Source organism: Telmatherina bonti (assembly GCF_933228915.1).
Source record: "Telmatherina bonti genome assembly, chromosome: 17".
Classification (NCBI taxonomy): Eukaryota; Metazoa; Chordata; class Actinopteri; order Atheriniformes; family Telmatherinidae; genus Telmatherina; species Telmatherina bonti.
Genome location: NC_136615.1, coordinates 20,985,953 through 21,013,403, shown reverse-complemented (window position 1 = coordinate 21,013,403; position 27,451 = coordinate 20,985,953). Strand labels below are relative to the sequence as shown.

General features: G+C 39.5%; 2 protein-coding genes across 2 annotated transcripts; both read left to right on the top strand.

Annotated features, from left to right (window-relative positions):
- The first annotated feature begins 1,515 nt into the window (after window positions 1-1,515).
- scarb2c (scavenger receptor class B, member 2c) lies at window positions 1,516-14,249 on the top strand. Its single transcript, XM_079256495.1, has 12 exons — window positions 1,516-1,703; window positions 2,264-2,421; window positions 3,658-3,802; window positions 4,005-4,196; window positions 4,398-4,489; window positions 5,304-5,423; window positions 6,294-6,472; window positions 6,665-6,783; window positions 8,345-8,418; window positions 9,587-9,638; window positions 12,699-12,851; window positions 12,977-14,249. The coding sequence occupies exons 1-12, from the start codon at window positions 1,581-1,583 to the stop codon at window positions 13,013-13,015; spliced, it is 1,446 nt and encodes a 481-aa protein (XP_079112621.1). The 5' UTR covers window positions 1,516-1,580; the 3' UTR covers window positions 13,016-14,249.
- Window positions 14,250-20,225: 5,976 nt separating this feature from the next.
- LOC306768116 (AP-4 complex accessory subunit RUSC2) lies at window positions 20,226-26,865 on the top strand (the record flags this gene model as incomplete). Its single annotated transcript, XM_079256348.1, has 9 exons — window positions 20,226-21,551; window positions 22,378-22,672; window positions 22,803-23,798; window positions 24,613-24,689; window positions 25,024-25,198; window positions 25,321-25,426; window positions 25,506-25,552; window positions 25,846-26,506; window positions 26,731-26,865. The coding sequence occupies 9 exons, from the start codon at window positions 20,226-20,228 to the stop codon at window positions 26,834-26,836; spliced, it is 3,789 nt and encodes a 1,262-aa protein (XP_079112474.1). The 3' UTR covers window positions 26,837-26,865.
- Window positions 26,866-27,451: the final 586 nt, after the last annotated feature.

Below are 27,451 nucleotides of genomic sequence, written 5' to 3'. Positions count from 1 at the left end.
TCAACAACCTCAACAATTCCAGTCTCTTGGCAACAAAAGAGTTAGGCAGTGGCTTTTCAGCTAATGCCAAGACAGTGACATCTAGTGGAAAGGCTTTTAAATGTATTGCCATGTAGGTTTTAGCTGCTTACTCACTTTTGCGTTTGAGAGGAAGCTGTTGAATATGTGGTTGAAATTATGACACATTTACTGCTGAGTTTTTGCCTGCACCCACCACATATATCTACACAGAAATCTCTACACAGTAAACACAATCTAAGTCTCAGTCTAAGGTGAAAAAATGTAAAACCTTCTTAGAAAAAAGTTTGTTTGACTTTACTCTTGTTTAATAAACTTTTTTTTAGGACGGTTTCACATTTTTTCTCCTTAGAGAAAAAGATTTAAAGACTTTATATTTTTAACGTCATTATATTTTAACTCTTTTGAGAGTTAAAATATAATGAACATTAAAACATCAGCAGGTATCACCCCCTGAAGATGATACCTGCTGATGTTTTAATGTTCCTGTGAAGGTTCAACCCATGCAAACCTGCTTGTCCTGACTATGTCCCAGGCTGAGTATTGAGAGGCTGTGCTTCTCAGCTATCAGAAATGTTAACAGACATCTACAACATCTTCCTGTCACAAGCAGCTGCCCCTTTGTGCATGAAAGTATCCGCGATCATGCCATCACCAAAAACTCAACCTGAAGCCTGAAAGACTATTGGCCCAAGGCTCTCACCTTGCTAGTCACGAAGTGCCTCGAGAGGCTAGTCATGGCCCATTTTAAAGATTCCATCAGTGTCATTGTGGATCTCCACAAGTATGCTTAACAACAGAACTGTTCCACTGATGAAGCCATCTGGTCAGAGGTCGACACAGCCCTTTGCCATTTGGAGCAAAAGGACTCAGATGTACGACTCCTCTTGATTGATTTTGCTTCTGTTTTCTGTAATGCCATCTTCCCACATACCTTGGTGCAAAAATTCCAGACTGCACCCTCCAAAGTAAGAGAAAGAAATAAAGAAAAGGGAGGGGGCATACAAAACCCCTCATAAGATACAACTAGAGAAGACAAGTAGCACAATTGTAACAGATATTTTATCCAAAATTTTTAATTGTTCAGTTTTGTACCAATATATTTATTTACATTGTGTGTCTATTTTATTTATACCTTTTTACAGTCTGCAAATCACGTGTTTAGATATAAGTATCATAAAACATATATGTTTCCTGCTGTGCAAGTTTCATTTGAGAGATTAAAAACAAAGAGTGTTCATTTCCAAGATAGATATCTACCCCTCAGTTTGGTTTTATAATAACATCAGCCAACTTTGGAAAATATAACAAAATATAATTACACTTTCTGTATTATGTTACCATTGCTGTACATGTTACTGAAAAGTATGCATTAAAAGTTTTTTTAAACGTTGTCACAGTTGAGTTCTCCAGGCTGAGTAGAAACCGGAAGTGGTGTCGGATGATATTTCGCACCGGATGTGGGTCTTTGCTTCATCGAGCAAGTTCCTGGGACAAGGGCTCTTTCCAAAACATAAACAGCTCGGTGTCAGTCCATACAGCTCTCCTGCTTCTTTGTCATCATGGTTTTGAAATCATGTTGCATTTACAGCATCGGAGTGTTTTCTATATTAATGCTCATTCTCGGAATTTCTTTGGTTTTATCTGACGTGTTCCCGCATTTTATTCAGTCGGTAGTTAAAAAGGTAAGCATCTAATTCAGGCTAAAATGTTTATATTTAGCGTTAACATTAGATAAGCTAACGATAGCTTACGTAGCTTGAACTGTCAAAGACGCTAATGCAATCTGGGCAGGGTTAGCTTGTGAATTTATTCTTGGAAATGTAGGTGGATCATTATGCGGCAGTTACCCTTATCTTTGAAGCTGAATATTTCACAAGAACCTCATTATTGGTAAAGTAATTGTGGCAATGCTGCTCTTGATGTTTGTATTTAGCCTGTTTCAAACAGCTATGACTGTAGTTGTTTGGGACTTTCCTATGAGCCACCGAATACCACGAACATTTTATGAAGCTTTTAATGACATATGTTTGAAACCAGCTGAGTAAAATTCATGTGTAGTTAAAAATATTTCACAACTTGTTTATTTTTTTTCTTTGGAAATTATGCTTTCATTGTTTAATGTTCCCATAAAAAAGAACTGTTCATTTCACTGCTGGCTTATCATGTGACGTGAAACATCATCAAGAAGAGATGATTCACTGCTGTCAAACATTTTTAACCCACTGCCCTTTGTTCCCTATAGGAAGTAGTTTTGAAAAATGGAACAGAGGCTTTTGAGGCCTGGACAGATCCACCGGCACCTATCTACATGCAGTTTTACTTCTTCAATCTGACAAATCCCCAAGAGGTGCTGGAAGGTGACAGACCGGCTGTGGTGGAGATTGGACCCTATACATATCGGTGAGAGAATACATCCAGGAAGCTTCACTTTTATCCTGCCTTTGTTAAATTAACACGCTACGGTTAGAATGCTAAAAAGTGAGACACAGTCAACATATATTTCTAACACGGGTTTTGCTGTGAAACAATCTTATGAAAACATTGCAGCTGCATATGAACAATTTTAAACAGTCAAACCTGAAAGGTGCATAGCGGCTGATTATTAGATTAAAGCAGAATGGAGGAAATAAGAGCGCAATCTTCTCAAAAATGCCACAGGGAAGCAAAAGAAGTGCCATCAAACCGGGTAGACCTGTTGTTAAACCACATGTTGTCAGTCTTTGGATGGAGGCCTATGGTACGGATGATAAATATTGTGAATCAGAGTATTGTGGAGACTCAGCTGGTAGAAGTTGTCCTTAGCTGCAAACATTTCAGCTCTTTTGAGCTTACTGAACACTGTTCAGTTCTTTCAATATTTCAAAGTCCGTTCTCTAATTATGTGGAGTATGTTTAAAGAACTAACTGTTTTTTATTAGAGATAAAAAATATTCCATTAAATCAGGGGTAAAATGGAAAATCCACTGATTACATCAGTGCAAGCTAGCTGTGCTTCAATTCTACTTATTTGTTCAGGATTTCACAGAGAGGCTACAATTGAAGTGAAATAAAGTGGTCTAAAAGTGAAACACTTTTAGACCACATCCAGTCTGGTCCTTTCAGAAATGACTTGCAGTTTTCAGAGGCTACAGATAAAACAGATATTAGTATATTAATTTGATCATGTTTCCTTAAGCATCACAGTTTAATACAGTTAGTTAAACCAAAATATTTGTCAATATTACCCCTTATTACCCCAGCTTGGCGTATTTCAGCATTAATGTGCTTGCAAGACACCCTGATCCATTTAATTATTCAGTCCATACCACTTTTCCCATGACCCTATAATCCCAGCTCTGTTAAAACTTATTTACAGTATTACATGAAACTTATTACTGACTCAGTCACACTTAAGCATTTTAGGACCCTCAAGTAGAGTTTTTAATAACTTCTTAAGTTGTCAATAACTCTTAATAACAAACTTCTTAAGGAGATTTTTGGAGTCGGGTTTTTAATAAGCACTTCTAACTGTAGTCACTCTGAACCAGTCTTGTAGGCTCGGTCTAAGATTTTGACTGATGTGTAAAATTATGTTAAGAAGGAATATGTGTTTTATTGTCCACTTGTTGTCTTAAATTGACGGATCTTTCCACACAGAGAGTATCGGCCCATGGAGCAAGTGTCTTTCCAGGACAATGAGACTAAAGTAGCAGCAGTCAACACTAAAACCTACATCTTCCAGCGTAACATGTCCCGAGGTCCGGAGAGCGATCTCATCAGAACAGCTAACATTCCTGCCATGGTGAGCCAAAGAAGCCCACATTTAAAAAAAAAAAAAAAAAAAAAAAAAGTTTATTTATTTATTTAATTTGTTATCCCCGAAATGTTCTGCTGAAACATAAATATCCTGTCATTTTCATATGCTGATAAATTCCATGACTGATTTACCACCATCACAGTTAAATATTCTTATTAACATCAATGCCTTTTTTTTCCTCTGGTAGACGGTGATGGAAAAGTTCAAGAATTTTCCTATTGAGGCCAATCTGATCTCTGCCTTTATGAGGTCCTCTGGTGAAGGCCTGTTCAGCACCCACACAGTGGGAGAACTCCTGTGGGGATATGAAGATGCTCTCCTCAAAGCCCTTAAAGTTATCAGACCTGAGCTGGATGATGTTTTTGGACTCTTCTATAAGGTCTCATGTAGACATTAAATGTTAATCTACACTTTGTAAAAAAAACTAAATTCACTCATATTCATAAGGAAGGCAGTGTACTGGCTCAAAGAACACATAATCAAAAGTATGAGATTGATTGAGATACACATAATTTATTTTACACTATTTTTAGTTTATTCTGCATTTTTAGCTCGTATTAACTTGCCGTGTTTTCTACAGACTAATGCTTCAAACGATGGAGAATATGTGTTCTTCACTGGCCAGCAGAACTACAAGGACTTTGCTAGAGTAGACACCTGGAATAGCAAAAGGTAGTTTCCTTCTTTCATCTCTACCTCTAAATGGTAGCATTATCTCTTATTTTCTAAAGCAAATCAATGAGTCATTGATTAGATAGTCTGAAAAGAATAATGTGTGATTGCATCAGCTCTGATGTCATTAGATTATAATGATCCTTGTTGTTTTTCATGCTGTCCGCTGCGTGTTTAAGCAAATCTGAAGGAACAAAAAGAAAGAAACCAGGAGTGTAATATGACACATTTAAATGACTGCTTTGAAGGAATTAGATTAGGTGATGCAGGAGTACATGCTACAATGTGTGAGAGAGGATGTCCTGACTAAAACCTTTTATCTCTGGGAGAGAAATACAACAAGTTCTGCAATAGAAGTCCTTGGTAGGAAAATAAAGAGTTCTTTACTTGCTTCCTTGTAAGTCTGAAAACAAAAAACATCAGTTAATCATGCGAGGTTGTTTGCTGGTTTAGACCAGAAACTACCAGTTAGCCAGTCGAGTCATTTTAATCTTTGCGAAGTCAGAAGTGATTTAAAAGGTTATTTAAATTCTGTCTAATGTCAGTCGCTTCTTCTCATGTTAAAAGAACATTAAATGTGCTTATAGTTGTTTTTTTTTGTTGTTTCTTTTTTTTTTTTTAAAGAAAGCTAAATGATCAATTTTCAGATGCCGAGTGCTCATTTTTTGGAAAAGAACTGTCATTACTAAATTTACATTTTTCCTTATTGTATTTTCTTACTTGTTTTTTACATTTGAAGACACATGTTGGCAACAAAATCACAAAATACTATGCCTATTTATAATAATATAAAATCTTTGGTTTATACTCGCAGCTCTTTGAACTGGTGGACGTCTGATGAGTGCAATATGATTAATGGAACCAATGGAGCGTCTTTCCATCCAGTTATCAACAAGAATGAGATGCTGTACATGTTCTCCTCTGACCTTTGCAGGTGAGCTTCAGGTCCTCGCTTCATTTTTATTTTTTTGTCCTGGTTGATGCCCCGTCTTGAGCTATATTTGTACTTTTACGTTAAATGAGGTGCAGTAATGTGGAGATGAAGGTAACTGCAGCACAGAGTTTATTGTGGTTGGCTAAACTTTATTTATCTGTAAATAGTGGGCGATCAATACGTTTATAATTCTGTAAAACATTACATCATTTCCACAGCAGGACTCTTGAATTGGCATGTTTGGCTGGGGAGCTGCTGTCCCCAGACAAACATGGAACCATCTTGTGCTGACGCTTGTGTGGAAAAATAATTTCAGCCCAGTTTTGTGCTCCCTTTTGCTGACACAGCGTTTGTGGTATAAGCCCCTCCTCTCCTCCTCCACCCAACTGCCATTAGCTTGAGCTTGCTATTGAAAAGGCTAGCCCCTTAGTCTTCCTAAGCCTTTCCCTTCGGCATTATCCAGTTCTGGAGATTGGATTAAGGATACCTATTTAGCCTGGCTGGTTGCATTTCAGGTTAGCATTAGCTTTTTAAAGTAGGCCACTCTTAGCGTGCAACCTAACTACCCCTTTTGTTTGTTTTTATTTTTATACATCACAAACAAGAAGTGCAACATGTTCATGTCAACTAACTGCTGAGTGTTTTGTTTTCAAGACCGTCCACCAAGCTTAATGAGGCAGTAACATGTTAACACAACCTTTGTTCTCCTTTGGTAAAACCTGCTTGTGCTTTGCAAGTTTCCAGTAAATCAGCTTACGGCGAAGCCTAGATGCAAAATAAATGCAAATCTCTCCTGCTTGTAAGACTTTTCTCCAGTGCATAATTATCTCTGTTTCCAAAGATTAACCAGCATGTGGTTCTGTTTCCAAGGTCTTTGTACGCTCTGTATGAGGATGATGTGGCAGTGAGGGGGATCCCTGGGTATCGTTTCGTTCCCCCCAGCGAGGTTTTTGCCAATCTGTCTGTGAATCCGGCCAACGCAGGCTTTTGTGTGCCTGCCGGTAACTGCCTCGGCTCTGGCCTGCTCAACGTCAGCACTTGTAAACAAGGTGGGCAATCCTCTAGCAGCCAGTCCGTATCAAACACAACACAATGCTTCTTTGTGTCACACAGGCAAGTTCTCTTTAGAGAGCCGCTGCAAAATGAGTAAAATACAATCCTGGATCCTTGCTAAAGCCAGTTTATCTGAATCTATTCAGGTTCATGCGCTCTGTGTGATTAGTTTTGAATCTTGTGTTTAGGAGCGCCCATCATAATGTCCTCGCCACACTTCTACCAGGCTGATGAGAAATTTGTCCACAACGTTTTTGGCATGAGGCCTAGAAAGGAGCAGCACCAGACTGCCATCGATATCGACCCAGTAAGAACGCCAACTTTCCTCACTTAACATCTGTTTAACACTTTGCGTTGTGTGTTGTTCATTTTTTCTGCTTCCGTGTTACATAATATTACAGAATTATTTTCAGATTGAATTAATCATCAGCTGTTTGGAAAAAAAAGCAAAAACTGTGCTATAAATCTGCACCACTAGATGGTGAACTGTCTCAGCTTTGTGGTGAGCAAGGAAACCGTCTGGATTATAAATGGTCGTTAAAGATTAAAGCAGAAGTGCCTGGTACGGCGCTATCACCACAGATAAACTCTGCTGCTTCTTATCATAAGCAATGCTGTAATAACTGGGTTGAGCTTGAAGTAAATCCTAGATAAGGGAGGAAAGACAGAAAAACACTCTTAAGGAGCACAAGGTACATGTGCACATATATATATTAAGAATTGCATATAATTAAGGGACCTGTCATTGTTTGAGTCCTTTAAAGTAAGGGAGAAGGGTCCTGCACATATGAAGAACCTGTCACAATGAAATGGAGAGCTACATATTCTTTATTATAGAGTAAGATTTGTTTTTTTGTGTTATTTAAGGATATGTTGTATCACCAGTTTACATAATAAACAGGAAGTTGCTTCTAATTCCTAACAAGTGCACTGCAAGGCAAGTAAAAAGTTGTGTCAATGTTTTTTTAAAGCAAAAAGTTGTGTCAATGTTTTGTTTTTTTTTAAAAGCCTGCCTATAAAAAGACATTCAACGCTTCTAAAAATAGCAGCTTTTGTTGACACCAGGTTGCAAAATGTGTACTTTTGTCTAGTGACACTAAAACCGTTACAGTACATCAATTTGAGGCCTATTTGTACCCTTACATTTTGCTCACTTTTTTTTTTTTTTTTTAAGCCATCCTTTTGCTTCTTGTTTTGTTATCAAAATGCTTTTTTCTGCTCTTTCAAAGGTTTGTAGTAAATGTCAGAATGTACCACCACAAGTAGAGGCTTTCCCCTCAGATTATCAGGTTTAAAAATGCATAGTAACGCATGAGCATTACATGTAGGGAGACATACTTTCATTACGGGGACATTATTGACTCAGAAGACGTCTTTGAACTTTGTAAACAAGCTGCTGCTTCTTTCTTGTGTCCCCCTTCCTATGTTGCATTCATCTATGTACAACTGCATGAAGTCACGGAGGCTGCTCAAAGTCTTTTCATCTTACTTAACTGTCATTACGATGCAAAGTTTTCACCACTTGACCACCTCTCCAGTCGGCAGCACAACTTTGATGCTTCTTTCTTTTACAGTAAAACGTTTTATGAAGTCACGTCCCCGTTTCATGAAAACTGAAAGATTTTTATGCATCACAGGCGATATAAGATCACATTAATCATGCTGCAAGTTGCTTTTTCAGACCAGATGTTATGTAATAAATAAGAATCTGCATGTCTTTAAATGTTCTTGGTAAATCGCGTCTAAGAAAATAATACTGCATTAATGTTTAAAACTTGCATCGGGAGTGATGGGTAAACACACACGCACAAAGCTATGTTACATTTCTCATGTACGTGTTCCTGATGATTTTTAAATCTGTTTTGCAGGTGACAGGAAGCATCCTCCGAGCAGCTAAACGCCTCCAAGTTAACGTCTATGTGGAAAAAATTTCAACCTTCAGGTAATAAGTTGATTTTCTCTGTTCGTCTATTTATTACTCGTCGTTGGAGTACAACATAATTCGATGTCACTATGTTGGCTTCAACTGGAGCTGTAATAACTGTATGACAGGGCGTTTCTGAGCTGTCTGAACGATAAAAGGTAAATGTGCCACCATCATCATTAGGAATGGACTTTTGGACAGTCTTGACTCACTTGTTTGTACGTCTACCTATCATCTCAAAGAATAATTGGTGTGTGATCATTTCTATTTTTTCACAGAACAAGATGTAATTTAGTTTTAGTCAGAGTTCATGAGGAAAGTGAGTTTGAAAGACACCAAATGAAGCCGATGAGGAAGCCCTTCGCAGTCAGCCGTGCAGAGCGGATTACATCGAAAACACGCAACATGTCAACGCGCTTTTTCCCTGTTCTGAGTTAAAGCCCAGATAGGGAATCTTAAAAACGACTTAAGTGTTAAATTGCTATATAATATTACATCCATCAGCTTAAAATAACTGAGAAAGTTGTATCTTGAGAAAAAGTCCCAGTGACGACTAATGTCAAACTCATCAAGACAGACCCCAAGAAACCTGCAGCTAGGAGTTATTGTTTGAATAAAAAAAATAATAATAATAAAAAAAAGACTTTGATGGAGGTGAATACTTTTGCAGATTCAATGTTAACAAATAAAAATCAATTGCTATTGATGTTTATGAGGTATAAACAGGATAAAGACCAGAATGCAGACTGTAATAAGTCTTTACATACAGAATGTGGCGTATAAAATAAGGACCCCTTAACTCTTCAGAGGGCCATTTTCCTGACTGATACAGACGATGCGGCTCCAGACTGCTGTTGATTTTGTCAAACTATCTGCTTTCATGTCTTTTGAAAAGAGTTAAACATTTTTATTCATCTACTCTGCTTGCTCACTACTTTGAGTCATATTAATGGAGAACTCTGCCCCTGGAAACCCTTGTCCACTCAGTCAGCCATGGACCTGCTCGATAATGCAAAAACCATGTCATGAAAGAAGAATTACTGAATTAAACATGTTGAATCAGAGCTAGATTTTTTTTTTTTTTAAAGTATTTTTTTTGTTTTTGTTTTAATTATTACCTCAGACATCAATTTTGAAAAGCTTCAAACAAGAAAAAGAAACGTGATTGTTTTTATTTTTATTTCAGTCAAACTGGAAATGTGAGGACGGTGGTCTTGCCTGTGGTTTATCTCAATGAGGTACAAATACACACACACACACACACACACACACACAATCTGCATGGTACTTAGTGCTTGTTTACATGTACAGAAATCCTTATCAGTATTTTAAACTGAACCCAAAGTCATCTAAAAAGTTGATTTTCTCTTGACCTTGACAAACCTTTTGGGTTTGTCTGTAAAAATTTAACTTGAGGTTAAATTTATCTTCTACTTATCACTTATTATTTACCCTACTACATTGTGTTCCTATTTTGACACAGCTATTACATAAATCCAAGAGTTAAACTTTTAACTACGGTACTTTAAAGTGGGATAGGTAATGTTGGGGAGCTGGCAAGATGTGAAAGTGGCGCCCTGTCTTGGCTCCTCCTCCTCTGGTTTTGCTCCTTGCGTGATCCAAGGCTTTTTTTTTTTTTTATTACCTCCACCAAGGTTGTATTTTTACCGGCGTTTATCTGTTTGTGTTCAAGATGACTCAATAAGTTATTGACGGATTTTAATAAGATTTTCAGGAATTGTTGGAAATGTTAAAAGGAAGAACAGGTTTAATTTTGGTGGTGATCCGGATCACCGTTTGGATCCAGGAATTTTTTAAAGGCCGTGGCAGAGGTTTGCACTCGCTGAGTGCTTTTCCAGTCTGCAGCTTTTTCCACCAATGATTTTCTCTTTTTTACGGCTGTTTAGCGGGAGAAAGCAAATAAACCAAACCGGGTTAGAGAAACCCTTCCTGCATTTTCTTAGCCGTGAAGAAGCTTACGAAATATAAGAAATGAACAACTTCAGTTTGGCCCGAACGTTTTGATTGGTCAGAGTTTTTACAGATTTACAGTAAAGTTAGGGGTCTAACTATATTTCTTATTTTTCATGATTTAAGAATGTTCAGACTACTATCAGGGTGAGGAACCACTTTACCCAGAGTAAAAAAAAAAAATGTCTCAGAGTAACATTACCCACCCCAGCTTTAAACCTAATATTTAAAGTTTAGTAGCTTAAAGGTACAGTATGAACGAATTACTGACATCTAGTGGTAAATATGGGCATAGAAATTACTCCACATTTCCAGACAAATACAGTGGGGCTCCAAAGTTTGGGCACCCCTGGTAAACATTTATTTTAATGTGCAAATAAGGAGCTTTAAAAAGATGGAAAATCTCGAAAAGGCATCAAAGTACAGTTTAGACATTCTTATAACATGTAAAAAAAAAAAAAAAAAGTTACATCTTATTTCCATCATTTAAACCTTCAAAATAACAGAAAACAAAATATGGTGTCTGTAAAAGTTTGGGCAAACCCAAATTGACAACAGAGACCTGACAGTGTCCTGGATTGTTTACAGTTAGTGTCTGGAAAGACCAGGTGATGTCAATCTCAAAGGTTTTAAATGCTCAGACTCATCTGACCTTACCTCAACAATCGGCACCATGGGTTCCTCTAAGCAGCTGTCAAGAACACTGAAACTGAAAATAGTTGATGCTCACAAAGCAGGAGAAGGATGTAAGAAAATAGCAAAGTGTTTTCAGATGCTAATATCCTCTGTTCCGAATGTAATCAAGAAATGGTGGTCATTGGGAACAGAGGAAGTTAAAGCAAGATCTGGAAGACCAAGAAAAATATCAGACAGAACATCTCGCAAGATTGTAAGAAAAGCAAGTCAAAACCCAAGTTTGACTGCACGATCCCTCCAGGAAGATCTGGCTGATACTGGAGTTGTGGTGCACTTTTCCACTATAAAGAGGTACGTGTACAAATATGGCCTTCATGGAAGAGTCATCAGAAGGAAACTTCTTTTACGTCCTTACCACAAAAATCTGCTTTTGAAGTTTGCAAAGGAACATATAGACAAGCCGGATGCATTTTGGAAACAAGTTCTGTGGACTGATCAGGTTAAAATTGAACCTTTTGGTCGGAATGAGCACAGGTACATTTGGAGAAAAAAGGGCACACAATTTAATGAAAAGAACCTCTATCCTACTGTTAAGCATGGGGGTGGATCAATCATGCTTTGGGGTTGTATTGCAGCCAGTGGCACAGGGAACATGTCGCGAGTAGAACAAAAAATGGATTCAATGGGATTTGAGCAAATTTTGGATGCTAACCTAATGCCATCTGTGAAAAAGCTGCAGTTAAAGAGAGGATGGCTTCTACAAATGGATAGTGATCCTAAAAACACCTCAAAATCCAGGTTGGATTACATCAAGAGGCATGAACTGAAGGTTCATGGCCTTCACAATCTCCTGACCTCAACATAATTGAAAGTCTATGGATAGACCTTAAAAGAGCAGTGTGTCACAGATGGCCCAGAAATCTCAAAGATCTGGAAGACTTTTGCAAGAAACTATGGGTGAACATACCTCAAACAAGCTTTGAAAGACGATTGGCTGGCTATAAAAAGTGTTTACAAGCTGTCATACTTGCCAAACGGGGGAATATAAGGTACTAACTATGCAGGGTGCCCAAACTTTTGCAGAGGCCATTTTTTGTTTTCTGTTATTTTAAAAGTTAAAATGATGGAAATAAGATCAAACTTTTTTTGACATGTTATAAGAATGTCTAATCTGTAATTTGACGCCTTTTGGAGATGTTCCCTCTTTTGTTTGCTTCTTTTTGGCACATTAAAATAAATTTTTACCAGGGGGGCCCAAACTTTGGAGCCCCACTGTATATGTTTTCAGCTGTGAGTTGATCCAGTGGCTTTAGGTGAAGTAATGACTGCACAACAGGTAAATAAGTGAAAAATCGTGCATGTGTACTGTTTATGGTCCTTTTTAAGGTGCTTCTTAGAGCAAAAAGAGCTTTAGGACCTATCAAACAAAATGTTTGTCAGTTCAAAGACACCGTAGTAAAAATGGTGGCTCAAATATGACAGCTGCCATGTATGTGGATCCAATGCAAGCAAAACTGATTGCTTGTATAAAAAACAGAATAATACTTTACAGTAAACTGATTAGATCCCAATAGAAATAGTTTTTAACAATATATTAAATTTAGCACCTTTTAACCGTCTGACTTGCCTCGCATATTTTCTAATTCTGTAAAGTGTATTAATCTGTTTCTGTTGTTTCCCTTAACCATCAGAGCATTGTCATTGACGAAACATCAGCCAAGAAGTTGAAAGAGATCGTTGTGACAAAGGATGTTGTGGAGAACATCCCTTTCATGCTGATCGGCCTCGGCATAATCCTTGGAGGCATCTTCATGCTCTTGATGTGTCGACAGAAAATCCCTGAGGTGAGTACGTGACCTTGACCTCACCGGTGAGGTCATTCAGCATCATTTTCTTTTCAGTGTCGGTGAATCTGTTGATAAATTAAGTGTAAAACTTGCAGATGTTGAGTTTCTGTTTTGTTTTTCAGAGCACTGCTGCTGAGCGACAGCCCCTGCTTTCATCATAGCACTTAATAGGACGCCTGAGAAGGAGGATTGCCATAAATACAGTGGTTCAGTTTATCTGCCATTTTAACCAATCGATCTCATAAACACTGATTATCACAATGCCACTTTTTAATCCTTTTTTGGCTTAATGGTTTTAGGAAACTACTTGAGGATGACTGTCTTTGTATTTGCAGCAGGAACCTAGTTACTGACTTCATTGACTTACTGACAAGATGTAATGATGAATCCCTGGTTTGTTTGTTTTTTTATCTCACCCTTATACTGGTCATGCTTTTCTTTTACCACTAAATGTTGGACATTGGATTGAGCTGAGTGGAACCTGAATGTGATAAAACCTCTTACTTAATCCAAATGATTTGGAGAGTAGAAAATTCAGCCTAGAGATATTTTTGGTCGAATGAGCTACATTTCCTATTGGTGTGTTTGTACCTGTGTGTTTCTAAGATGGTTGGCTACAGCGACCAAAGTGTGTGAGAGACTCAGATTGTTTTAAAGAGAACGAAATTTATATTTCACATGTATGTTTGGACTAAAAGCCTATTCAAATAAGACAAGTTGTGCACACTGACTGCTGGGAGGATGTTTTATTCTTAATGCAATGATTATTATTTGCATAGCCTTAAATGTGGCGTCCATGAGGGGAAAACACTTTACAAGTCTCAAATATGTAAATAGGATCAGTCTCGATTGCAAAAGATGTGAAAATATTGATCACTTTTATTTAGAAAAACATAACTTTTTTGTATCAAATCCTGGTAATCCAGCGTATGTGAGATAAAGGCTAACAGGTAGTACTTAAAAAGGATAAAGGGAAGGTTTTTAATCTTTTGAATGTCGTGGGGCGGTGAACCAAACTGAAATGTTTTTTTCTCTTTTGGATTCAGTATTTTTTCATTAATTTGTGACTGTAATTCTTACTGATTCGTGCACAGAATCATTGCATGATCAGATTTATGCTCGTGACATAACTTTTACACATTTTATTTTGTTGATTTGAATTATCCATTTATGAACAGTGCTATTATAACTAAGATGAAACAGCTGTGACTGATACCTCCACCTCTGCCACTGTCTCGTGGTCTTGTGTTGTCCTCATATATGATAACATTGTTTACACTACTACTTCATGGAATAATCAGTATTGAAAATGCAGTGTAATCTCTGCTTGCACATTTATAATAGGTCATCTCATAAATATCTAACAATTTGAACCTTGTCTTGTCATTTGTCATGACTCACCAATAAACCTTCTGTGTTTGTCTCTTAATGTGTGGACGTTCATTGCACATAATACAATTATTTGAATAACTAAATAGAAGCTAATGTTGCTTTGAGATACTAACCTAAGAATCCGGTGCTGGAAGAATTAGGAACCAGGCCTCCTGAAGATAATGTGATGGAGGGAAGGCAGTGCTTACTGGCAATCGTGATACCATACCAGATCAGGACAAAAAGTGTGAATCAGAAATTAGAAATTGTAAAATCAAAGTTTGAAGATGAAAGAAAACTGAAACTGCAAAAAAAAAACAAAAACCCTCAATTGTAGAGCTGAATCAAAAAAAAAAAGACATCCTGAGAAAAAAATATACTGAAAGCTTTCATTAATGAATTCATTCATTCATTCATTCATTCATTTATTCGTTCTCCAAACCACTTGGTCTGATGAAGGCTCGTGGAGAAGCTGGAGCCTATCCCAGCAGTCTTTGGGCGAAAGGCAGGGTACACCCTGTACTGCTCACCAGTCCATTGCAGAACAGGAAACTTTTAAAGTTTATTAAAAAGACAAAAAAAAATCCAATTTAAATCCATATCAACATTTGACGCATTTTGTTTTGTTTGTAATCTAATTATTTGTTTTTCAAAGTTCACAGACAAAATTTTTTTTTCAAACTTCTATTTTCAGCTTACATGTTTTCAATTTTAAATATTTCTTTCAAATGGACATACATTGTGACCCTGATTTGACTCCATATTTGAGACCTTTGTCTTTTAGTTATAGTTTATCAAATCAGTAACGCATAAACTTTATTTGCATAGCACTAGTTCACAAGAGTCATTCCAAAGCACTTTGACTGTCAAATTCAATACAAGAAATTATAGTTAGATTATAATTGATTAAAACAAATCCATAATATGATTCATATTAGTTCATTTTATAATAACTAGGTTCAAATCATTTAATTCACAAAATAACTGCCTACTTATGCCATGAAGTTCAAAGGAGGTCTTAAGGGACCCAAACCCTAATGAAATTAAATTAAATGGAAAATACTTTATTAATCCTCCTAATTCATGAATTTTCTGCTCCTTGTTTATCTTTCCAGTTTTGTAGCTTTGCTTGATTGTTTGCAGTGATCCTACCTCGTGTAACCCTATTTAACCTTTCTTGTAAGAAACCTCACTTTCTCTTTAAAATTTCCAGTTATTCTGACGTGGAATTGTCCTCAATTTCCAGGTTAAAATGTACTTTGGTCCACAGAGATAAACTCTGACTTTGGTTGACTATAAAACTGATAAGGAATGCTGTGCAGGAAAACTGCATTACTGGCATTGCCTTGGGCAGCTCAGTCTCAGTCATTACACTTACAAATACAGTGAATTTGTCCAAGTTTGACTCCTCCCCAGTCTAATTAAGGCCTTTAATATAATGGCACCGCAGGCCACACCAACCCTGCACCAGACCAACTTCTTGCACAAACTCCATCTGGCAACAATGACGACACTTCAGCAAAAGATCATCATTGTCTCGGTTTTTCTATCCCTGATATGCATCACTCAGGTGAGCCAATAACTTTATATTGTGGTTTATGAAATTTGCTTTATCTTTTTCTGACATTTATTGAAGGAACAGATTGAAGCTTTTTGCACTCAGTGGGTTTAATATTTGACTATACAGGTCAATGCGCTGCCTGTTCCTGAGGACTGGAACGGTTTGATCCAGCGGACAAAGCGATCCCTGCTCTGGCGTTGGAACAGCCTGAAGCCTGTTGGTGCCAGCTGTAGAGATCACTTAGAATGTGGCACAAAATACTGCAGGTAGGGAAGAGATTTTCTCTCATGTTAAAGCCTTAACATTTAAGAAACTCAGTAGCTTTCTTCCTAATGCAATTTATTTTCCACTTTAGGACACTTGATATTACTGAACATTTTGTTGTGTCTTTTTTAATGGATAATAAACCAAAAACAACATTCAGGACATTAAATAGATTATATTCCTTGACATAGTTATATCCTGTAAAAACTTATATTTCTCTACTGTTTCATTGCCGTTGTTTGCACATGCATTTTGCGTGTTTTATCAAAGTCAGGACACTGTCATAAAGTTGCTTCTTATCTTTACAGGAAAAATATCTGTTCCTTCTGATATTCCATGTGAAGAACACAAACTCTATCAGGGTGGCTGCAAAACACGCATAGGCTTCATGGACCAAGCCCACCTGTCTATCATTGCTTGTCCGTCACTCGGGCTTGATTTGCAGACCTGTTGGAAGCTTATCACACCCTGTGCATTCAACTGAAATGATAATTCCTGCAGAACAACAGAGTTGTAAAAACTGTGTACACATAAGTCGAATGGCATCTGGAGTGATCTTGTTTGCTACAACATCAGCAAGGCTGTGTAATCTGAATGTGTTTTTGATAAGAAAATATAAATATTCATGCAAAGTTTGTGAGGTGCTCTGACTTTTTTGGTTCATGTTATTGTTATATACTTATTTGTAAACATTATAAACTGTGAATATTCAAATATACAATATATATTTTTTAAAGAAGTTGTATTGCTCACATTTTTTTCTTGCCTTTCTACTCTTAAACAAATGAAAATATGCCAGGTTTAGCTGCATTCTGCTGTCATTAATGGGGGGGGGGGGGGGGGGGGGGGATTATGTGCTGTAATCACATAATCTGATTTCAATTATGTGTATACAGCAGTGCAGGAATCTACCACTCAGGCAGTGACACACAAAAAGAAATCTCTTCTCTCACCTTTTGGAATAAAAGGTTATACTTCCGGGCAGTAAATGTGAAGCTCTGAATTATACTGCAGGTTGTGCAATTACTTGGATATTAAAAAGTCCTTTTAACATCCAATTGATTCATATTCAAGAAGAGGGAAACAGAATTACTGGATTATATAAGAGGTAACTAATGTAATCTAACAATCCAGAATGCCCTTATCTTTACCCACACCGGGTAGCAACAGAATCCTATATACCACAGATACTCAGTTTGGTCCCATGAGGGATGCAGTGCTGCTGGTATTTAATGTCTCCCTGCTCCAACACACCTGAATGTGCCACTTTGATGCATCAAACGTTAGCACTCATGTTCACCACTAGATGGCGCCCCTGCCCAGGTTAGTGAGGTAACTGTAGCACCAACATGTCTGACGAGCTACTCAGGACAATTATCTAAATGTGATCAAATTGTAGATGCAGAAACGATTACTGAGGTTACTCAGTCCTTATTTGTCTCTTTCTTTTTTTTTTTTTTTACTGAACTTTGAAATTCAAACAGTTTTGAGCAGCGATATGATAACAATAAAAACGAGATGGGCTATATTTGTTATTAAAGCAGCTTTTACGATAAGTGGATGTACTATACTGTAAGTTGTAAACATGCTCCTTACTGTATAATTATTTAGACTAAAAAAAAAAAAAAAAAAAAAGCCAAACATTTTTTAGGCTTTGTCTGAGTTTTCCGCCTGGTGTCTTGGATACGTTGAGTTGCGGAGACTTCTCTCTCCTCTCATTGGCTTAAGCCGTCGTGACGCAATATGTCAGCCAGCCTGAGCGGTGCTGAATCCGAGGCGCGAGGACTGATGCTCTTTTCTGTCCGGACCCCCGCGTTGGACCGGGTTCATGCAGCCACCAGAGTTATCTATTCCAGGGGATTTAATCCGGTAACATTAAATATCAGTTATCTGATAACCTGAATGCCTTTGAAAAAAAAAAAGGATGTTTGCGAGGTTTTGGACTTAATGAGGAACATAGAAGAAGAGGGAAGGTTATCATCTCTGTTCTATGTTGATTTTTTTGATTGCTTTCTGGTAGGTTTTCCAGGATATTAAGCCTGTCTTCAGTTACTTTGTATTGAGGTCATCTAAATATTTATGCTGTAAAACTGCTGTCCCTAAATGTGCCATTTCTAGATTCTGCAATGGATTTTTTTTTCCCTATCTGTGTTTTTTGGGAGCATGAATATCCTGCTCTGTCTCTAGTTATTTGGCAAGCTGTTCTCATTAAGTCTCTTTGAATATCTCTTCATTCTAACAGACATACACACATATGCACACGGCTGTCTGTTAAGGTAAAATGTAGATCAAACATCTCTGATCGTGTCGAGTTAAACCTCAGATGTTTTTCTATAAATAATGCAAATGCAGATTCATATGAGCTGTAATGATGTCTTGTTACAGATCCACATCAGAAATAACAAGCGGTATCATGATTTGAATGTGGCCTTGGACTCTGCTTCGGAGTTCATGTTCGATGGACTGACATGAACGGACAGACATCTCCAGAGAAATTGGTGAGTTAATCACAAGCATCTCTGCATGCTCCAGCGGATTGACGCTAGAGTTGCTCCAATAAGACTTTTTTCCTTACAGCTGAGGTCCAGCAGGGAGAGCAGACCAGTCTCTCACACAGGTTCCTGCCAGATACAGTAATCTGAATAATCGCATGAAAACTATTTAAAGTGGCTTCACAACTGTGTACCAAACAGGGCAGTAAGACTCCATGTAGAGGACGAAATGTTAACAAACCAGCATAGAATTTGTCTGTTCAAGGTATAAATGTCAATGCACATCATATTGTATGACACATAACGTTGTCAGATTGTTTGGATACTGCTGGTCAATGTCTTTGGGTTTTTATTGTTATTTTTAAGTCATATTTTGCAAAGCTACACATTGGTTTGTCCCTCTCTGATACAATATAACATATGCTGGAAGTGCTAGGTGGGCAACAATGTTTTCTCGGGCAGTGTGTGTCACAGTAGCATCCACAGGATAACCTGCATAGTGTCAGATCGGAATGATATGCATGCTATATTTGCCTTTTGGTTGCACCGTTTTAAATTAACACTGTACCATAAATGACTGAGTCCAATGATGGGATTTGAGATGAGATGGTGCTATAGAGGTTCTAATGCAACATGTTCCTTATGTTTAATGTTGCAGGGGGCTTATTTAATGGTTACATCATGATTTAAAATTTTACCGCATTGTCTTTAGCAGCAGATGTGACTGAGGCCGTTACAGCGTCTTTAGAAATCTGTTGTTCTCCAAGCAAGATTTTATTTCAGAGTAGACTCATACGTCTCCTGTCTACAACTTTACAAGCTTACAAGCACATTTACATGGTTTGTAATTATTTTTCAGGACCGGTATGATTATGTACGTGCATTTCATGCCAAGTGCTCCGCATATTGATATGACTGAACACTTTGAATGAACTAAACTGATGTGAAAGTATTTACTTTTAGCCTTGCCAGCGGAGCATCTCTGCAGTGCAGCTGCCCTAGTTACAGCACAGCTGAGTAACTGTGAGAGGATCGTGGTTGGCCAGAGCCAAGAGGAGGGGTTTATTAATGGTTGAGTGAATCATGGAGTGTATTCTGTGCTGAGGGCCAGAGGCACACACTCACAACACAGTCTGACTTTGAGGACTGGTAGTGCAGAGGGAGACAGCAGTAGCCTGGAGTTCTGCTTTTTGTTGGTGTTTTATTCTGTCCTGCTGGGATGCTTCGACTCCACATGTAAATCTGTATTTTATGTTCTTTACTAAGCACTAAAATTGGGTCCCAGAGGTTTTGTTTCAGATCTATGGCTGGAAAATAACATTCTTTACACCAACTCCTGCAGTGTTTACATATTTACGCCTCAGTCTGTTTTTGTAATAAAGCCTGAATCACAAAGATCTCTGAAGGCAAAAGATCTAAGAAGCAGATCAGAGGGATCGGCCTACACACCTGATATGCAGATAGAGGCGCCATTTTACATAGTTCTCAATTTAACTTGCGAGTGCTGCTAATTGCACAGAGTAATTTTAATGTCTTGGTATCCACTTTGCTGCGTGATCCATAGCTTTGAGTTTGTTGCTGCACCATTTCATCATTGTCTGACACACTGTCCTCTTTCCCTCTTTCAGGGTTTCTTTTCAGAAACATGGAGCAAGCGTCTATGGTCCAGCCCTCTCTAGCAACATGATTGGAGCATCCAGTCTCTCAGGGCACACTTTGGTAGCTTGCCACTTCCCTGTGGTCCAACTTCCCACATGGCAGCTTCCAGTCCAGGCCGTGTGCAGCTCAGCCAAAAGGCCCAGCCGGCTGTGCTCAGTCGGCCTGACCCGCGCTGTGTCCCTCCCAGAGCAATACACTCTCAACCGAGAACATGCCTTCAAAGACAGCCAAAGACATTTTTCCAGCAGCTACTGTAGTCTTAATGAGGAGCGAACAGAGGAGGAGGGGACCAGTGACAGCAGTGGGAGGTACGACTCCACCTCATCGCCAGAGGAGACGAGTTCCCACCTGAAGAAGGAAAGTCCAGAAGCTCAAGGCAGCCAGCGCTCGCACAACTCATTCCTCCCCAACACAGATCTTGATGATGAGGAGGAAGATGAAAACAGTGATGGAGATAATCTCCACAGATATCACGAGGACTCGTCTTTTGTTTTGCATGGAAATTCAAACTGGCCGATTAATAATGATGTCATAACTGATACGTTACCTCTCGGGGACCTGGACAGTGAATGGGGCAGTGAAGGGACAATGCTGGGTACAAGGAGCGACCGAGAGTGGCTTTCTAACCAGATGGACCCACTGCAGCCTGAATGTCAGTGCTTTCATGTGGACAGATCTGGCAGATCTGGAACCCCTTGTTTGGAACAGGACTCTGACAGACTGCAGGATAACATGTCCTGCTGCATCCACAGCCAGCACAAATGTTCCCCAGAGCTGCAATCCAACATTCACACAGACTATGTCAGTGATTCTTCCTGTAACAGTTCTGATGGCATCTTAGTTAACTTCTGCACAATCTATAACAGGAGCAATAACCCCGCCACCCCTCATGATCTCAGCAGTCCTGCAGTTCATCCCTGTCACTCTTCTGAGGGATCTGTGTTCCTCAATCTCCAACCTGTTCCTCAAAGTCCATCTGAGCATGCACTTCATTATGATGGGACTGTTTACTCTCCTCCAAAAGAAGAGGCTGACAAAGCTCTTTCTGGTTCTGGCTGGTCTCCTCAGGGTCTCGACTCTAACTGCAACCTGTACTCTGTGGAGGTGCTAACTCCTAGTCTCTCCTCACTGGAGGTATCAGACCTGGCTGCCTGTCTTCAAAGCCAGTCAATGTTGGCCATGGGAACTAACCAGAAATACTACAAGCTTGTGTCTTGTGACCTCTCCTCCCAGTCACCAAGCCCAGCCTGGTCTAGCCTGACAAGCTGTCCGGAGGGGCAGGGCAGAAGCAGCCCATTCCCTCCCCCTGCCAATCACAAGAGTGAAGGGCAACTAAATGAAATTAAGAAGGTATGTTAGAAAAAAATTAATATGTTTATGGTTAAACCTTTAGCTTGTCTTCTGAAACTACATTTGTTACATTTGTTAGGTGCAAACAGTAGTGACCCACTGGAAGCCCACCATCACTGTGTAACCACACATTAGATTCAGATGATTAAGCATTTCCAGCCTTGTTATAAATTGGAATTAGTGTTATTTGTCCAAAGAATTGTGTATCAGAGCTGCTTTAGCTTAACTCAAATCAAAGTTGTTTTTTTTTTTTAATTTTTTTTTTTTTATTGCTTTCAGTTTGTGGTTAACCTGCTTAATTTAGTCTCAGAAACTCTTCTTACGGTAGACTTGGATAATTACATGTCGCGTCCTGGAGCGTGTTCCTGCCTTAATCTTGTCTAGGTGTGCTTTTATTGCTTGAAAAACAATCCTAAAATATTCTCTGCTGCTGTCTTCTGTGTACATTCAGGACTTTTTCTGTTTATCTGAGAGTCAGCATTTGAAACTAATATAATTTCATAAACAGCTGAAATTTAAACAATGAAACTGAAATGTAAAGTCTGAGCCTTGCTCTTCCTATGCACATTTACGGATGATCTCTAAACCTTTTATAGAATCACAATCTGTTTTCTGCATATTTAGCTCGCCGCTGATACAATATCTCAGGGAAAAGCCATAAAAAAATGTGTTTTTATTTATAAAAAATATTTCATATTAACCAAAGACTTGCTGAATTACTGTGAAATTGAAAACTGGTTAATATTATTATTATTATTGGTTTAACCATGTATTATTGGTTAATAAAATCTAATTGCTACTGTTTTGTCTTGTGTATCCTCGTCAGAACAAAGAGGAACAGCATCAAGAAAACAGGCTGACATCTTCCCGATGCAGCTCTAGGTTTGACTCTTCCCACGTTCAGACCACTGATTACCAGATTGCCACCACCTCTACTGACAAAGCCCTCTGCAGGAAGCAACATGCAGACCGCATCCAGAACATCTCCCACACACCATGTTCATCTTGCCCCAGCCGATGTAGCCCACATAGCAGCAAATGCCAAGATGCAAGAGCTGCATCCAAACTACCATCTGCAGTTACGGACCAAGAGCACAATAAAACTGATCCTTCTGAGATGGGTAAAAGAACCATTTCTGGGATATTTTCTTTGTTGCTTTGGTTTGTGGGTGTGAGAGCAAAATAAGCAATGACATTTAGTTTTGCAAAGTGAATCTAGTGTTGCTTATAACCTCTCTCTCTCTTTTTCAGGAGCTTGTTCACTGGAAAAAGAAATGGAGCACACCACTAAGCCCCAAAGACCAACATCACTGCCAATCCAGCCCTTTGTTCTGCTACCTGCAGGAAACCCGCCGTCCCAGACCCAGCATCTGGGCTGTCTTCTTGAGCAGTACATAAATCAAAAGAGCAACAAGCCTGGGAACCCACAGCCAGGCCTGGAGTTTAAGGTTAAGAGAAGCCAGGGCTTATCTAATCTTCATTCATCACTAATGGAGAGCCACTGCCCCATCCTCCTGGAGGCTCCTTCAACCTCTGATAGCTGCTCTACTTGCACCCCAAGTCCAGAGTGCTTTGGTCACAAACACACGTGGAACCAATCCTTCAAAAGAGAAAGATGCCCAAATACATCAAAAGGCAGCTTGGATGCATATCACACTAGTTTAAAGCCCGGAGTGGTTCAGGTTCAAGATAACTCAAATCCAAACTGTAGTGAAACCCAAACTAGTAGTTCTGTACATTGTATTACTGCCCCAAATCAATCCAACCTTGTTAATATTCCCACCTATCAGGATCTGATCACCGTCAACTTGGAGCAGACTCCTGCCAGCCCTGAACCCAGAAGCCCCAGTAAGTCCCTCACCAAAACTTCCTACCATGCAGGATCTTCCCACGCACCACCCACATTACCCCGAACAGCTGACACCCAACTCCCTAACCTGCAAGTCACCCTATCGCCTCCCACAACCTCACAGCCGCAGCAGAAGAACCCTGCTGATTGTAGCCTTTTCCACTGTAGTTTCACCGCTGCCCTTTCCACAGTAGCTCCTCTTTCCTCTTTGAGCTCTCTGCTCTCCTTGGCTACTTCTGGCCTGCATCCCCAGCAAATCCAGGAGTCTGCCAGGCTCATTTCAAAGCCGAGTCAACACAGCGAATCTCTGATCCTGAGTGACAGACCGCCCACAGAGTTCTTTCTTTCGCCCGATACATCATACGAATCCATGTCAATCAGCCATCTTCAAAGAAGAGGTAACGGCCCATTTCTCACCGATACATGAATACGTGTTCAAATAATGGAAAACACATTTGAATTTTCAATCTGAAAGCAGAAAAAGTAAACTAGTATCAGTAATAACTAGACCCTTTTGCTTGGATCGTCACACCAGTGATGAGTGGTTTAGAGCAGCAATAAAAACTCGCTGTGCTGCAGCAGTCACTTCAATACCCTGAAGGGGCTTCCTCTCAGACATGACCTATTTTTAACTCTCCGTGCACGGGATTGGCTGAGCCTTCTGCTCTGTAGCCTATGTGTTTGAAGCTGCAAGCTCCAAGAGAGGATGAGAAAAGGAGTGATGCAGTAGTACGAGTAAGCAATATTTCACCTAGTCATTTAGGGTCAATGCTAATATACGGGCTACTTGTAAAGTTAATTATACCGATGTTAATTATTTATGGAATATAATCATCGATGGAGGCACTGCAGCAGCATTGAAGAGTCAGTGTGGGGCGGCGCTCCAGGCAGCATCAACATGCATAAAGAATTTACCGTGACATTTGCAGAGGCTGGCCTTTATGAGATGTAAAAAGTAAGGCGGGGAATCACTACTGAAATGGAAAAGTCACTCTTGCATCTTCAATTTTAGTTCCCATTGCATACCAGCAGTATGATAATGACACTTAAAAGCAGTCTGCCATTTCTGTTTAGGTACCCTTTTAAAGATCTACAGATGCTGTGTCATAGTTTTTAACCTCAAAACCTGAAACATCTTGAAATCTTGAAAAATACTGAAAAAGATTATAAGTATGAGAAACAAGTTAAACTCAACACGTCTGATGTTTCCAGGTTTGCTGAGAAATGTAAGCGGAGCAGTTGATCTGATCGTGGCCCATTTTGGCAGCAGCAGAGACCCTGAAGAGAAGGTATGAATATGCAGAGCTAAGCACCGTCAATGATGTACTTCCAATGGAAAAGTGCCAAACTGGTATGATAGGAGAGGAGTCAAATAACTTCTGTCAGCAGAACATAGAGTACAGGACACTGTATGAGACAGGGATCCTCAATCCCGGTCCTCGAAGGCCAGTGTCCCTGCAGGAACACACCTGACTCAGACAAGCTCTGCACAAGTCTGCTGAATACACATTCATTTGAATCAGGTGTGTTGCAGCAGGGGCACTTTGAAAACCTGCAGGACCCTGGCTCTTGAGGACCAGGATTATGTATCCCTGGTGTGAGATTTCTCTCCTGGTGGCACAGATGCGTCTGGGCAACAGCTTTTACAGCTCAACAATCGCCGGCCTTGTCCTGGAGCACTTGTGTCCCGCAATCCAGAAGATTTTAGACGATGGCTTGAAGGATCACAAGCTGGATTTCATATTCGGGCAGCGGCGCAATCACTCCTGGAGTGTGGTGGAGATTTCCACTACAATCGGTATGTTTAAATATCACGGAAAAGGTCCGTTTGCTCAGCAGTGCTAAATGCTGTTAGCATAGTGTTGTGGGGGATGCGGTCTTGTCACTGTTTGTTCTGGTTTCTGTCCAACTCTGCTGCAGGTCCATCCACCAAGGTCCTTCAAAGTCTGGTCTCCAAAATCAGGCAATGCCCCCAGCTTACCAGCCACTGCATGAGACTGAGAGCCTTCATCATGGGCCTTCTTAAGTAAGAACCATATCGAATAAAACTAATGAGGAAAACGGTGCATAAAACCAGTAATGCTGTTGCTTATCTTCTCTTGCAGTTTGAGGGCTTTGGAGTTTTGGCTCAGCCATTTACAGAGTCAAAAAGGTGAGTGCACAGGTCATTTCCCACAGTAAGGTGATGTAGCTCAGCCTATCAACCCTTTTGACCCATTATCAATCATGCACTAATGAGTTATCTGAGTTAATCTGCAATCAGACCCCCTAAAACGCTAGTTGGCTGCAGGTTTCTATATTACTCTGTTGGGTTTGGAAGCAAAAGTCATTAAAACATATAACTACATGAGAGAAATCTGGTTTGTGCATTAGAACTATTAACAAGTCTCATGCAATAACAGTCTTTTAAAGTCACTGTTGTTTTCATCTTTGTGTGCTTTACAGATGTGGTGGAAACGTACTACCACTCTTGGGGGTTCCTGTTCATGTCACTGGGTCGTTGCCAGCCCTTGTTTCAAGAGCTGCTGCTTCTGCTGCAGCCGCTCTCTGTGTTGCCCTTTGACCTCAACTTGCTCTTGGAGCCAAGACTGTTACGTCACGGAGTGCGTTCAGAGGTGCCGACGGGTTCTCCGCCTCAGCCATGCTCAGCACTACTGGTGACCCGTTGGCCAAAGCTACAAGTCGACAGAAAGGTAGAGAACAGCTGTAGCCCCCAAAAAGCTAAGATCTCACCCAACAGAGACCAAGAGATTCACGGTCCGCAGAATTCCGGCTGCTACAAGCAACGACTTGGAAGTATGCAAGTCAGCAGGAGTCCACTGGCTCCTATTGCAGAGTTCTTGCTGAAGGAGCCTGATCTTGAGGATGCCGAAGCTGTAGATTTTAGTCAAAATCAGACAGACACTTGGAATCAGATGAGTATGTACAGCTGGCAAGAGGAGAGGAGAGTGGGGCAAGACTGTGGGACACAAAAGCTGTCGACCTTGGTCCAGGCAGAGAGTCCTCATCAGGGCAACCTGCGCTGGGCTAAACTGTTTGGAGCAGCTGATAATCCTAAAAAAGCAGTAAACTCTTCTCAGCATCACAATGGAGTCCAAAGCAGAAGGTAAGAAGCGGCAAGCTTTAAAACAAAAGCAGATTTCACTCGTGTGTTAAACCTTGTACAATCATCTGTTTCTTCGTAATCCTGAGATATTGTATATTTTCATTTGTTTCGTTTTTTTCTGTGAATCAGCTTTAGCTTAATGAAAATACCATCTTTATCTCACCACACCAACAATATCTATTCATGATTGGTTTTTTTTGTTGTTGTTTTTTCCATGTTCACAGGCTACCATCGCAGTGGCTACATTTGGACAGATCACAGCTTGGGATCTTGGCTCAATCCATCAGATCATTGAAGCCAGGTGGAGCTCAGCCACAGAAGGAGTGCTGAAATCTAAACCCTCTGTGGGGGAATGACACAGTGGGGGATATTTACACTTCTAACAAAGAAAACTCTTGAGTGCATGAAAAGAAATACACAGAGCTCAACTGCACTTCTGAGCTGATAGAAAAAAAATGTAAAAGCACAAGATCAACAGCCCCTGGCCTGTATTCAGTAAGCTTTACACCACACCAGCTCAGTTGTTAGCTCCTGTACTTACAGACAAAAATATTAAAACTTTTTATATTTGGATGTTCAAGAAAACATCTTTTGCACTTTGTACATTCAAAAGAAATGACCTGCCTGAACAAAAATCCATTTAACTTCACAAACTGTAGCGTGACAGCTAAAAAGCAAAAAGAAAAGGGAGGAAATGTTGGTTGCACCAGTTTGTCTAGCTGGTTTTTGCTCTCTGGCTCTTCTTACAGTTGCGTGATGTGACACCTCATCTCATTTTATGGCTCACAACCATAAAATCACATTTTTCATCTGCATGTGGACAGACATGCACATAATTTGTTGTCATGCTAAAGAAGCCAACATCATCATTAGGCACTAAAAAAAAAAAAAAAGCAAAAACAAGAGACAGAGATGATATTCATGTCACAACTTACAGTTAAATCT

Coding starts and splice junctions, on each gene's coding strand:
- scarb2c (XM_079256495.1), top strand. CDS start 1,581: ATGGTTTTGAAATCATGTTGCATTTACAGCATCGGAGTGTTTTCTATA. Junction 4,197..4,397: donor TTTTTGGACTCTTCTATAAG/GTCTCATGTAGA, acceptor TGTTTTCTACAG/ACTAATGCTTCAAACGATGG. Junction 4,490..5,303: donor GACACCTGGAATAGCAAAAG/GTAGTTTCCTTC, acceptor TTATACTCGCAG/CTCTTTGAACTGGTGGACGT.